Raw genomic sequence first — 15387 nt, forward strand, 5'->3', positions numbered from 1 at the left:
TTTATCTGTGTCTCCCATAATACTTTCACAGAACCTAACACTACTACACTACTACTTTGAAACCTAAGACATATATGCTATGATACACAGTGATAAACTTTTTACTTTTCTTTACATTTTACATTTCTCTTCTCTCAGATGAGAAAAAAATCAGAATAAGGAATTAAGGGAATGTGTCATTTATCTTCATCCTGCCTACAGTATGTGTCTCACTGTTCATGTGGCTGCGTACCTGCTTACTTCATGTCCAGCCAAGCAAGTTTGTGTCTTATTTTTCTATCTAATGTGCATAAAGTAACAGTATATACATCTCCATCTAGTTTAAACTTGGATTAATATTATGTGTGTGGTGTCAAAGGTTTAGGAGCTTAGAGAGTAAGTCATCACAAAACCAAAATCTGTTTAAAAGCTGACATTTTCTAGGAAAAAAGACCATCATTTCTTTATAAATAATCAATAATCATTTATGTAGAAATAGTTTTAGCGTAGATTTCTCTCTGAAGATTATTACTTTAAGCAAATCTGCATCTCAAGCATCACAAGCAGGATTGTGTATTTTATATGAAATAATTAAGTATTGTTAACCCCATTCTTATAGCTGGTTGTTGTAAGCTACACAAACAAAGGTTTCTGAGGCTCAGGAACTATTTGATATATAAAATAGAAAAGCGTGATCAGAATTAATTGTATGTGTAAACTAATTTGATTACATTTTGTTGTCATTTTGTCAGTGGGGTAACACCCTTCAAGTTTGTATGTTCCATGATTACGTACATAATGTACAACTTGTTGGGTGTTATCCCTTACATATGTGCTCAAAGAATCACTCTTCCTTTAACACATACTTTACATCTGTTTTTGTTGTGCACAGTCTTTCCTTTCTTTCTTTTCTTTTCTTCTTAAGGTATGTTTTATAATCAACTCACCGTGGTGAGGCCACTTCCAGAACACCTTGACCTGCAGCTGGTCATCGTGGTAATGAGGGGCAGCAACCTCCAGGCGCAAGTTGCCAGAGGGGACAGGGTTAAGAGGGGATTCATGGTGAGGCAGACCGGAGGAGAGGGAGAGGTCAGAGGAAGAAGGGGAAGAGGATGAGAGGGAAGGAGAGGAGGGAACAGATGATGAAGACAAGGAAGAGGGGAGCTCATTGGAGAAGTCTTCGCCTTTGGTGGAGGACAGGAGGAAAAATAATTAATGTTACAGTTTTTGGGTTTGGCTGATTTGAAGGCCTTTCTTTGGAATGAAAACAATACAAATAAAAAATTTAAACTTTGGATGCAGGAGTGATATTTATTGTGTTTTATGTAGTTTTTAAATATACAATTACCTATATACTATAATAACAAAACACTTTATATGAATGACTGGATTTATGAAACCTGTTAAACAGCACATGGAATTAATAAATGTATTATATTGTTCCAGGAATATTATAAACAGATGACGAAAGTGCAGCTGGTAGCTAGCTTTCCCGTTAATTCATTCACTCAGAAGCACTAATTGACTTTATCTGGCCTAACTGACCCTCATTAGAATTGAGAGAAAGCAGACCAAAATATGGACTGTATCAAATATTAATACTGCTAAATTGGCAACATGTTCCATATAAACTTGCTGGTATGTGGTTTGATAATTGAGCTACAGCTGGCTATTATCCTGGGCAGACTGACAGGTCACCTATAAATACCTCTGTTGCTTGGACGACAATTAACATCACCACTTTACACTGTATGTATGTGTTTAAACAGTGCAGCTGCAAGGAGACAATATTTGCTGACAGTCAGCAAATGCAGCAGATCTGAACTAACTCCTTACTGACTAAACTCACTGACTCAATAATGTATGGCTCTGTTAACAAATGGGTGTAGGGGACTGTACACACAGTATTTACTACTGTAATGACATGAAGAGTTAATGAAATGTTCAAAAATGTGTACTTGAGTAAGTCTCTATTTGAAGTAGGGTTGCCACGGGAGTCCTTAGGAGGCTGTGTATTGCTAAATCACAGCAACACAAACAGTACAGCTATAGTTTACACTACTTGTGCAATAAACCTCAGTCTACTAAGCAACCCCCAGCTTTATTTATAACCCCTTACTGTTTATCCCTACAAGACAAAGCTAAATAAAACCTACTGGAGTTTTCGTACCTTCATAAAAGTTATATATTACTAGGTGACATGGCTGTATTTTTGTATCTCTCTAAAAACATGATGCTTATCCAAACTGTTGTGAGATGTAATGGTGAAACACTTGATTCATGGTATGTAATATTAGCCTGCAATTTTTTAATTTTCCAAAAATAATTACTCCTTAAGGTGAACTGCAGCTGTTGTGAGAAAGTGGAGCAAACTACAGCCATATACACATTTGAGGTTTTACCACCCAATCCTAGGAAGAAGGTGCTTTTTTGTTACCTGTATGAGTTAATGTGGTGAAGACAATTTGGGCTCTGGGACTTTTCAGCCTCTTCTGACTCCAGTAGGCCACCGTCTGGACAGACACAAAGTAGTATGTAGCAGGCAGTAGACCCTGCAGCCACAGCTCACATTGTGCCTATAATACGTTAAAGAATGAGAACATGGAAAGAGAAGTTTTTAGTCTTGGTTCTTGGCTACTTCTCAGTCTGTTTTAATTTACTTTCACTATGAAAACCACTTGTGAATAAAAGTCCATAAATTCACACGTCCAACATAATCACCAACTCAGGATCACAACTGTAGCACAGTTACTGCTAACATCACCATCTTCATCATCCTTACTATCATTGTAATCCTCCTCATCATCATCCTGAGTGATTTGTGAGTGTCCTGCTTTGTGACTGACAGTCCAGACCTGTTCTGCATTAGCCCACTGTGTGTTTGACTGACAGCTAATTAACAGGCTCTTAGTAAATCAGGTCTGACCGTCTGCATAGATTTTAGCTAGTCACAACAAAGAGATGCTCGGATGATAACAAGTCTATGTGTGTGTGTGTGTGTGAGTGTGTGTGTGAGAGAGAGAGAGAGAGAGAGAGAGAGGTTCTGTATGTGTGTACACTTAAGGCAGAATGAGAGAAAAGCAAGTTAAAAGCAGTTTCTTGGTGACCTACAGACAAAATGGGGTTGACGTATTTCCATTACGCTCAAGATAGACAAAACATATGGCCTTTACAGCTGTACGAGTGTGTGTGTGTGTGTGTGTGTGTGTGTGTGTGTGTGTGTGTGTGTGTGTATCAGTGTGTGTGAAACATAGCCATCAAGAGAAGCCTGGATTTCTGTTTTGGTGCATAATGTCAGTGGATATGATATGTAAGAAGCTGATGTATATTTAAAAGCACTGATTCAGCAGAGGTTTTCCTGTGTTTGAATAGCTTCTCCAATTTCCTCTTTTACTTCAGATTTGATACTAAATACCTCTGGTCCCACATACACTCCTGAGTGACAGGATATATTTTGATGCACATCTAGGGGTTTATTATTATGTGCTAATGGAGAGCAATAAAATATCTATACTTTCTGTGATATGACAACTATTTTACACAGCGTGGAAATGTTATTCTGGTTCCACCCTACCTGTTGTGATGCTGCTGTCTCTGTGTGTGTGTGTGTGTGTGTGTGTGTGTGTGTGTGTGTGTGTATCTAGATACAGCTGGAAGTAGGAAACACTAGTTAGGGGGCCTCATTTAAATTCCATGCCTCCCAACCAAGCAGAACAGAGGACCAGACTACAGATAAATGGCTCCACCAGGCTCAGTCTGGGATCACCATCACTACTTAGGATAGCTAGGTCCATATGACAGCACTTGCATTAAAACGAAGAAACTCTGATGTTTATGTTTTTAATTCTTGTGCCTCTAATGTTCACATCAGAGTCAAACATTCAAGTGGGTCTAAAGCATTTACTGTATAAAAGAGGTCTAAATCTGAAGGATCCTGTGCAAAGAGGTCTTTTCACTAATGTGAAGAAAAAATGTTCAGTCACTACACAGGCATTCATAACTGTTGCGTCAAAGCTGCAATATCTGTGTTGTTTACTGTGATTATGGGTATTTTGGTGCTGCTGACTGGACTTATTACATCATCATCACACCTATAATCATAATAGCAAAATCCGCCCTCTGTTATTGACTGTTATTGCTGTATTAAATATAATTTCAAGAGTACAGCAAGAAACATGTATTTCTTAAGAAGTTAGAAGTTACCCTTTAAATTGAGCAACAACAAGACAGCAATGGGTTGCTTCATTACTTTAAAGTAACTTCCCATCCCATCATTCTCTTAATCTAATGCTTGTTATCACATGTACATGTTGTGGTGGCTTGCTACAGTAATGGATAATAATCTAAACATCAGTCATATAACTACCTTTGCACAGATCTTATGCTTTACTTCTATGAAAACTGATGCTCACTCACTAATGCCCCTCGTGCTGTAGTGACTAGCATGTTGTCAGTACATTCCCAGATGCTTTGACTTGAGTTAAACACGTTATCCAAAGTCAGGAATGCCACTTCTCTGCATTGTCAGTCAATCCACATGGCTAAGTTGTCCTGTTATTTCACCGCTGTATATGCCTGCATGTTGTCATGGCACTCTAACAAAGTTATGTCCCACAAAGATAATGGCATATCTGTCTGAGGACAATATTGCATTTTTAGATCCACAAGGAACATATGCAAAAAATGTTTGTAAAAGTAATGGGAAATCGTGCCAAACAGCGATTTCATAGTGAGTATGTCAAAACTAGATCTAAAAAAACTATATCAGCATGCAATATCATAAAACCACATCTCAAAAACCTGAATAATCTTTAAAAACTTTAATCAAAAAAAGTTTTAAGTATGCACATTCAACAATTATGCAGAAAAGCACATATTTTTTGACCAAATGTTTTTAGGATTTTTTACTAGCCACAGGTGGTCCAGCACAACATGCTTTAATAATAATGTAATGTCTAATATTAAGAATGGATATGAAGGAGTTTGACTTGTAATGTTGTACATTCATACACAACATAAAAGTTACTATGATCATGTTAAATTAGTTCATCCAGTCTGCAACACCACGTGCATACAGTAGCCGTTTATAGAACCTGTCCGGTTAGAGCACTGCAGAGGCCTATAAAATCACTGCAATAATCACAACCAGGATACAACAAGGAATGTATGCACATGTGTGTCTGGTGCATGTATTTACAGACCTAGTAAAATCTCTCAGGTGCAGTAACAGATCTTCTGTGTGTGGTGTTTGTGTGTATTTCAACCTACAAACTGAGGTGGGTTTTTTTTTTTTCAGAAGTTGAGAAATTTTGCCCCGGTATTCACGTCAAAGGGCTGCTTTTGGGTTAATACTCAGTTTTATGGTTAAAGATTAGTTAGCTCAACATTTTGCTAAATTCTTTTCTTGCCAAGAATATAATCAGAAGATCTCTTTTCTTGGCCTAAAGTCTTGTTGTCACTGTGAGGTTGCCAGGAAACCAGGGGAAACACCAAAAAGTCACTGCTTTTGGCCAAGAAATAGTCTCTATATTCCCCTGGAAAGTTTTTAGAAATTACATATAACATGTTAATTACTAAGCATTAGAGCTTTATCCGTTGCACCATCACCATGGATGTAGCTTTATATTCATAATACAGACATGAGAGTGGTATCAGTTTTCTCATCTAACTCTGAGCACAAACGCATATTTCCCACAATGTTAAACTGTTCCTTTAATGTTACAATTTGGTTTACAGGTAGGGTAAGCAGGTTGTGGGTCCTCAGAGGTATAGAAGTATAAATATGTGATTATGTAAGTGTGTACGCCATTTAGACAATATCCACATTACCACATTACAATCTAGATATGAATGTAATATTATGCATATCATATAGTCAATGATTTTCAAAAATGTAAAGAGTAACGTTGGCATTTTTAACAACTAAATTACTGAGGCAACTCCAGGTAAAATTACTGTTTTTGTCAAGAGAGTCTGGTGGCTTTGAACAGAGCAATATAGCGGCTGTTTCTGGTTAAACAAAAAGGATTTTACTCTTTACAAGAGGTCTATCTCTGTATGGACCCTTTCTATAATGTTTCAGACACTTATAATAACAATCTTAATCTGTCAGTGGCAAAAACAACTTTAGTGGATGTATTCTGACAGTGCGCAATTGCCCGCAGGGATTGTGTTAGTTAGTCAAGTTACCCTTTAACAGAAACAGAAATACTGAAAGTGGGATTATAATACATATTTTGAAACTACATTCACTAAAGAAAATACTTGTTGAATCCCTCTCTAAAATGACCCATCATTTCATACAGTAAATACTGAGGGTAGCGTTTGGATGATTGTGTGAGTTCAAATGGAGTTAATCACTTTATTAATTACATTTATAAAAATGTTTCCTTACCCCCTGAGTCACTCTGCTGTTGCTCTCCTTTTTGCCCTGTTCTGGTGTGCGTGAGAGTGTAGGACGTGTGTGCATGTTATTGTGCACTGTACGTGTGTGTGCATGCAGCGTGTGTGTGTGTTTGTGCACTGTGTGTGTATGTCGAGACATCCAGGTGACTCTGTAGTTGTGGACTGGCAGGTCTCCCTCTCTGGGGGGGTCCCAGCTTAATAAGACTGCCACTGTGACCCCACTTCCCCTTGACCTAAGCAGAGAAAGCAACAAATTACAACATGGATGTAAACACATTTATGGTAATAAAGTAGAAAGAAATATACTTCCTTAAGTCAACTTTAGAAGTAAATGTTGAACAAGTTGCACTGAGTGACAAATAAATGCAGCACTTGTTTGTCAACTGCTTTTAATGTTGGGTTTTCATTTACAGCTTCAGATATTTTATCATCAGGTTGAACAGAAGCTAAAATTGAATTTCTCACCTCTGGTATTACATTTTTTATTGGAATATTGGTGCTGATTCAAGACATAATCTGAACTTATATGATTTTGTTTAGCATTACAACACACAAATTGAAAAGATGCTGCCATATATTATTGAACAAGGATGAATTCTAATTTGCATTAAACAGGCATTGACTATCCACTTGACAACATGGGCAGCTTGCAGTCCTAAAAGGATGCATAAAATTAACTCGCCAAGGAAAATAGCAAAGGAATTGATCTATTTATTCAGCTTTCATCTATTGAGATACCTTTCTGTGAACTGGGTCCCTGGTTGTGAATCAGTCCAGTATAGTGTCTGGTTGCTCACTCTGACATTTATTGGAGGTTCTGGAGGTGAGGGGTCTGCAGAGAGAGATGGTCAGAGAAAAATGCTGTCAAGAGAGTATTGGCAGAAATTATCTTCAAAATAAAAAAGGTATTAGGAACGTTTTCCGCCCTGAGCAGTGCCTGCATGTCGTCTTCTCTGACAACCACCACCAAAAGACAGGACATCTTGGATGTAACAGAGAGGCAAAACCCAAGACAATAAAGTCAGGAAAAAAAACAGCCTCTTGTTAAGCTTCTTGCTGTGAGCGTAATAATTGAAGGTAAGTTTTTCATTAACTCAGAGCTTCTTTCATGGGTATTTTGGCAGGTGGACAGTCAGAAGACATTGGAGTCAATAAATCAAATGAATCTGTAAAAAGGAGAGGACAGCAAACAGATCTGTTGTTGTTATATTGCCCCAGTGGTAAGGAAGCATTAAAACTACATGAAAATTTATTTATGGGGCTAAGATCCTGATTCCCACAAAGCAGAAGCCATTCCCCAGCTTGACTGAATTGTCCAATAGCTTGATGTTTAATGTGCTGCAGCGGAACAAAATAAAAAAGCCCTTTCGGAAAAGGCTAATTTCTGCTTGGTCTGTATCTACAAGTCTACAAAGCCAATTAGATTTACAGCATCAAAGGTGAGCGATACTGGAGGAGCTACCACAGCAAGGCAAGGCCAGTTTATTTGTATAGCACATTTCAACAACAAGGTAATTCAAAGTGCTTTACATAAAACATAAAAGCAACAGAGAAATATAAAAAAGTTTAAAAGCAACATAGGGAAATTGAAAAAAATACACATTAAAACAGGGTAAAACAGGACAGTAAAAGTTACAGTACAGTGTACAATCAGGGTTAAAAGAGTTAAATGGAAAATAAAAACAGGCTGAGGGGTCGATCAAATAATTGAGTTACAATTATTTTGAAAAGAGAATCGGACACACAGCACAGACTAAAGGCGACCACCAGTAGTCACTGTTTGTCCTCAAGATTAAATCCTGAGGTCGCTGCACTTTCAACACTGGCTCTGTATCTTATTAGAACCTCAAACCCCACTCCTGCATTTGATTAAAACTACAAAATGTATCTGATTAGAAATACATCCCCCCATGGCAGGACTCCCACGGGCCCCAGGCTGTGCTTGGCTGACACAGATGCAGAGATAAAAGTTAGGGCAGCATATTAGGGCTGCAAGACCTGGCCAGTTTGTATGCATTTTCTTTGCAATAAGCATGGTGTCTCTCAGTGCCAGCAGTAATTGTCAGATCAGAACCAAAACAAATGTTCTTCTCTGATGTCTTTTTCATTATGTGTGCTCAATCCATTGTTTCATGAGATGAAGACATCAAGATGAGTTTTCTGGTCCAGACATTCCCTCATAATTACAGCTGGCAAGTCCTGTGCAACCCTAATATCTGAATAAACAGGAAAAGGAATTTTTCACATTCAAATTCTCTCTCTGGTTAGCATCAGGTCACAGCGGAGGAACTTCAACCATCCTGACATCTGCCAGCTTCCTGATTTGTGACCCCTGACCTCTAGTCCCTGACTAATCACACCAATGAACTGGAAACACAAGACACTGATCAGCTGGTATTTATAATTTGTGTGTGTCTTTAAACTTTAACCCTGGTCCTCAAACTGAATAGACATATGAAAGGTTTAACACGCGCACGCGCACACACACACACACACACACACACACACCCCATGTCTTAAAGGACTAATTCAGCATTTTGGGATATGTGCTTACCTGCTTTCTTGTAGAAAGATGAAAAGGTCAATACCACTCTCATTCATGTCTGTTGTGTATTAGGCTACAGCCAGCAACCGGTTAGCTTAGCTTATAATAAAATAAATTGATGTGTTTTTGGACCCTGCCTGTTTTTGGATTTTGCCTTTTCCCTGTTGGATTTGTTTGCCTGATTTGGAGTGCTTTCAGTGGTTTTGATCTGTGCCTGCCTGATCATCCCATAAACCTAATGTATTTTGACTTTGTTATTAAATGTTTGATCTGCACCTGCTCGTTCTCCGATGTCTGCATTTGGGTCCTACACTGCTAGCACATTTGTGATACTAGTAGAGCACATGTAATACTGTAAATTCCTCTAAAAGGCTCATTTCCCATCTTTTAATTGTCCAATAAAAGTCTAATTCTTTCATGGTTGTTTCAAAGATGTTGTGGTTTCTCCAGTGTCACTAGGTTGAAACTGATTTCCGTTATCTTATGTTGTGGTTTGCTAAACATGTATAAAAAAACATGCAATGCTTACCAAAGCACTTGTTTTATGTGTAGCCCAAAGAAGCAGAATTCCGACTATTTCTTTAATACCTTGATGGGCCACCAGTAGCTGCCAAATAAATTTTAGTACACAATGGCACAGGTTCTATATTCTCTAAACGCGATGGAAAATGCTATCTCAGACAACTCTTCATAATCTTTCATAAGTGCTCAACTGATAAAGAACCTTTTTCCAAAGCTTGGTCCAACCTGAAGTCATTATTCACATACAAACATGCTCTAGCCAATCCTGGCAGGGAATTCATATCGCTAGCCAATCCTGGCACAACACCAATATGACCTACGTCTGCTAAGCATTAGAGCAAGGACCTCCTACAGTTTGTGTGTGTGTGACTGTCTTACTCTCACTTGCACCCTGTCTCACTGATCACCAGGGATTTCACTCTGGCACTAAACCAACTGAATTAGTATGTGTACAGTATGTGAATGTGTGCACGTACAGTTGTGTGTATTTTCTGTTTCCTGTCTGTGTTTTATGGACTGCCTGATATTTTTTCTGCTGTATGTACCTTATCCATCAACTCTGAGTGAAAGAGAGAGAAAGAACAGGGAAGGGCAGGAAAGGAAATATTCCTGTGTTGCTGACTTTCCCTTAGAGAGGTGAAATATCTCATAAAATTACACTAATGGAACTGTGTTTTGCTCAGTTTCTCATGACAGAATATCAAAATTCACAGATATGTAACGGAAACATGCAGGAGGAATCATCGACCTCTGTAGGACACTCATAACAACAAGAAAATGAGAGCACGTGTTTGTATTACCTTTACTGGAGATGTAGTGTTTGCTGGGTGTGGTGAAGCCTCTGCTGCCGTGGCTGTTGATGGCTGCTACTCTGAACTGATACCAGCGCTGAGGTCTCAAATCTGACAAAACCACATCTTCAGAAAGGGTCTAAAAATACAAACACATCACATATTACAATGACTAGGTACACGACAGAAAAATACTTTCTGTGCAAGATTTTGAGCATTTATAGTCTCATTACTTACCTTCATCTAACAGATAAAATTAAATTTGGTTCATAACAGAATAGAACACCCCTTGCTTGTCTCCAGGGGATTAACTTAACTTCTCACCTTACCACAGCGATGTACAGGTGTACTCCAGGACACAACACTAACAACGCTGTTGTGTGTGGTTACAGGTGCAACAACGTACACTTCTGACAACACCCTACCCATCAGTGATGCTGGTGTGGACAGGCTCGAAACTTTCAACCAGATAGGGCAAAACAAACTGATACTTTACTATATAACTTACAAAGGTGAATATATAATATCTTGGAGGATAAGAAACAGAAAATATCAATCCTAAGGTGATAAAAACCTAGCTTTTGACCCTGCTGATGAGGTTAGCGACATATCTAACATACATGAGAGTGTTATCAATCTTCTTGTCTAATTCTCTGCAAGACAGCAAATACACATATTTCCCAAAATGTCAAACTATTCATTATTCCAATTCCTACATGTTTTAATACTGAAATCAGTTATTATGACTGTCTGTATTGTAAATAGAAACAGCCCACTTTAGGCACAAATATTCATATCTCACAAATCCAAATTATTTCAAAAACATGACAGAAATCCATGTGTACTTTTAGATATACGTTTCACAAGTTAATGAATTAGAAAGTCACATAAACAGTTTGTTTGGAATTCTATCTGACAATAGTGAAATCAAATGATTTGCCAAAATGTTAAAATTGCTAAAGATTCACATGTTTTGTCTCCCTGACAGTGCAAATGTAATCACTGCTTAAAATCTACTCATCCACAATCACACACACACAGTCACACACACACACAGACTAACAGACACGAGCTGCCATCTATTTAAGTCTATAATGAGCGTTCAGTCATTCAGATTCAGCCGGTGGAACCACTGTGGCTGCCTGTGGTTCCTTTTTAAGCTCTGCTTATTTACCTAACCTCACACAGGCACACACACGGACGTGCAGTGCGCGCACACACACACACACACACACACACACGCAGACACACAGAAATAAGGTTTACCCTGGCAGAATGAGAGACTGACTGGGGTGGAGAGGTTTAGACAGCAAGGCAGCAGACGAATGAGGTGGAAACTAGTCTAACATCCATCTCCATAGCTGAGAAGTTTCATCATTCGAGGCAAATTGAGAGTTATGAGGTAAAGATATGTTACAAACCTTGTGGTGTTGTTCCACAGTTAAAGGCACAGGAAATTTTTATAGTTTCAAAAACTCAAAGTTGCTAGTTAGACAGAATCCATGCTTTTTTGTAGCTATCCACTTCAATACATCAACATCCACACAACTAATATCCCCCAGTAATGTAGAGAGAGTGACATTAACAGGATGATACAATATCACTATAAATATGATAAGAAAAAAACACCAATACATTACTACATCAATTACATCATTGTACACCTCACATCAATGAGTAGTTCCTTTCCAATTCTTTTATGTTTTTAATATCTCACACGTTCTACTCTTCAAATAAAGACCCTGGTGAAAGATGGTGAGGCTGCTGATAACTGTAGTTACCATGGCAACAGTAGTCCATGGAGAGGCGTGATCTTCACTGGGATGAATCCCAACGTTCCAGCGGGACTGTAGCATGTAAACAATCGGCTCCACGCTGACATTGAACTTTGACACCCACACCATCTTCACATGACCTTCTGAATCCTCCACGAAGCTCATCTCTCTGCGAGGCTTCAGAGGAACACCTGGAGGGACACAAGAGAAAGAACAGATTTGTTTAGATTATTTAGAAAGGCAAAACAGAAAAGTGATGATAAGCAAATTATTTAAATAACACAAAGAATACTAACTGAATCTGAGATCGATGGTCTAAGTATAAAAGGGTATTTTTGTGATTATGGGACATATAAATAAAAATGACATCACTTGAATATCAAGATAGTGACATGAGGAACAGGTGCTACAGATGTCATCAAGCATTAGAGCTAAGAGGATGTCTCAAACATTTCATATCTGATTATTATTGAACATACGATATATAGTTAATGCTTTAATTAATACCCATTTATAAATAAGAATTAGGATGATCTCATTGATCAGGTAGTAATTGTTATTGACATTCACTAAAATGACTTGATAAGTGGTTTAAAGGTAAAACCCACATAACTGGTACACCAAAAGTGTCAGCAATAATAAGCAAAATATATAATCACTCAAACAATATTTAATTAGAAATATATAATTACTCAAACAAAATTAATAATTAATTTTTTTATTATAATTACTCAAAAATCTAAAACTTTCTCTATGTAAGGCCTATTTCTCTCAAATATTGTTCACAAATCTGACAAAATCTGTTAGTGAACACTTCTCCTTTGCCAAGATAATCCATCCAACTCACAGGTGTGGCATCTCAAGAAGCTGATCAGACAACATAGGTATTGCACAGGTGTGCCTTAGGCTGGCCACAATAAAAGGTCACTCGAAAAAGTGCAGTTTCACTGTATTGGAGGCGTCCGGGGGTGTCCGGTGTCATTATCTGGTGTGAACACCATATGCCTCATGCAATACAACACATCTTCTTCGCATAGAGTTGATCAGGTTGTTGATCATGGCCTGTGGAGTGCTGGTCCACTCCTCTTCAGTGGCTGTGCGAAGTTGCAGTAAGGTCGAAACCCAGATGAGGACGACGAGCATGCAGATGAGCTTCCCTGAGACAGTTCCTGACAGTTTGTGCAGGAATTCTTTGGTTGTTGCAGCAGTTGTCTGGGTGGCTAGTCTCAGGCAATCTTGGTGTAGATGCTGGATGTGGAGGTCCTGGGCTGGTGTGGTTACATGTGGTCTGTGGTTGTGAGGCCGGTTGGATGTACTGCCAATTTCTCTGAAACACCTTTGGAGACGGCTTATGGTAGAGAAATGAACATTCAGTTCATAGGCAACAGCTCTGGTGGACATTTCTGCAGTCAGCATGCCAATTGCACACTACCTTAAAAACTTGCGACATCTGTGGCATTGTGCTGTGTGATGGAACTGCACATTTTCGAGTGGCCTTTTATTGTGGCCAGTCTAAAGCACACCTGTGCAATACCCATGCTGTCTGATCAGCATCTTGATATGCCACACCTGTGAGGTGGATGGATTATCTCGGCAAATGAGAAGCGCTCACTACCACAGATTTTGACAGGAATGGGGGCACAAATAAAAGTGTTGCGTTTATAATTTTGTTCAGTGTAGATCCTTTTTAGCACAATGTTATGTTTACTGAAACAATCAAAAACAATTAATTAATTTTTTAAATGTTCTACATTTTTCCATCAGTGCAACAGCCTTTGATCATAAAGCCCACAAGATGTTATGAGCAAGACCCAGCTAGCTGCCAGAGACTTGCCTTTACCTTTATATAGATTGGCTGGGGCCTGGCAAGTGTGTCCACAGCCATTTGAGCAGCATTTCCTGGGGGAGGGACAATGCTGGTCTGACGAGCAGCTCTCCACGCAGGCTGCTGCGAACCCGGTGGCTCGCTGAGGCTGAGGGCAGTCACCCTGACGAGACAACCTCAGAGAGGTCAGAAACTCCCTGCTCGTCACACACTCTGTCTGCTGCTTCTGAGAGACACACAACGGATATAATATGTAATATATAAACATACATATGATGGCAGAAAATCATACAGCAAAGGTGAAAGTGATTCCTTTGGTAAACTCCTACTCACTCTTTGAAGGCAGCCCTTTAGAGCTGGTCTAAATGGTGTGTGTGTGTGTGTGTGTGTGTGTGTGTGTGTGAGTGTGTGTGTGTGTGTGTGTGTGTATCTCTGTGTCTGTGCACATGGCTGCAGATCAGCAAAATGTAAACCCAAGCTTTAGCTAATAGCTCTGAATTACCCTGTGTTCCTAACCAGCCAGCCAGTCAGCCATCCAGCCAGTAACATGCTTCAGCTATTGAGATAAAAAAAAAAAAAACGAATCTATCCTAAAACCACAGTGACTGGCTTTACAAACAATCATTTAGGGCCACACACACACACAAAAGACACACTTTCACATTTATACAATCAAAAGCTCACAAACATGTTATTCATAACACATATAAGCTTGCATAAACACACACAGGAATGCTCATTCATGGTGTGCGCAGTCAAACCGCTTCATGGTGCCAACAAAAGCAAGTTTCTGGTGTAGGAGTGACACTGCCACCAAGGGTGTTTTGACACACACACACACACACACACACACACACACACACACACACACTATGCACTGTCTTTCTGTCTTACCTCACAGGACTTTGGAGAAAGCACCTTTCTGGTTTCCCACAATTCTTTGCATGGTTGAAGACACTACACGTGAATAAACAAAAAGAAATAAACAAAATATGAGGGTTTATGCACAATAAAAGTAAGGCTTTCACAATTTACACTCCTTTCATCACACATGATAAAATGAGTAAACTACAATTACTGACCCATGGTTGTATGCCTCTGCAGACCAATCAAGTTTCAGTTCACATCTGTCCAGACTTACTGTATATATGTAGTGAATGCTTGGAAGGAATGGTGTATTTTTTTGGCCAAATGGAAGTTATCACTATATTGATGTTGTGTATGATTCCAGCAAATACACATAGATCAACACATTCTAAAACATTAGTTCACCATTTGAACAAAAAACAAATTTACCTATATTAGCTGTGAGACTTCCTAGAGTGTTGTTTTCACTCTATTGAATGGCAACTTTCAACACCTTTTGTTGAATTGTCTTTTTACACATCAGTTTTTTGTGCAGATTTAACAAACAAGATATAAAATAGATAAATGACAATGTCGGAGGGTTTTAGCATTTGCAGAGACAGAGCTGTCTGTGTTAAAGCAGGTAGGGAACACAAAAGAAACACACACTCCTAAAGCACACATGCACACACTCATCTG

At 38.8% G+C, this 15387-nt stretch overlaps 1 protein-coding gene across 1 annotated transcript in view; it reads right to left on the bottom strand.

The window, feature by feature from the left end:
* Window positions 1–15387, bottom strand: part of anos1b (anosmin 1b) — a 47899-nt gene that overhangs the window by 3739 nt on the left and 28773 nt on the right. The window contains exons 3-10 of the mRNA XM_038715362.1: window positions 14737–14799; window positions 13858–14068; window positions 12024–12208; window positions 10252–10381; window positions 7123–7216; window positions 6374–6617; window positions 2417–2555; window positions 927–1163 (exon numbers count right to left, since the gene is read on the bottom strand). Of these exons, the coding sequence (XP_038571290.1) occupies window positions 927–1163; window positions 2417–2555; window positions 6374–6617; window positions 7123–7216; window positions 10252–10381; window positions 12024–12208; window positions 13858–14068; window positions 14737–14799 (1303 nt within the window). The remainder of the gene's footprint in view (window positions 1–926; window positions 1164–2416; window positions 2556–6373; window positions 6618–7122; window positions 7217–10251; window positions 10382–12023; window positions 12209–13857; window positions 14069–14736; window positions 14800–15387) is intronic.

This window comes from Micropterus salmoides, unplaced genomic scaffold, assembly GCF_014851395.1.
Source record: "Micropterus salmoides isolate LMB-PRFRI ecotype aquatic unplaced genomic scaffold, ASM1485139v1 Ms_hic_scaffold_13, whole genome shotgun sequence".
NCBI classification, from domain to species: Eukaryota; Metazoa; Chordata; class Actinopteri; order Centrarchiformes; family Centrarchidae; genus Micropterus; species Micropterus salmoides.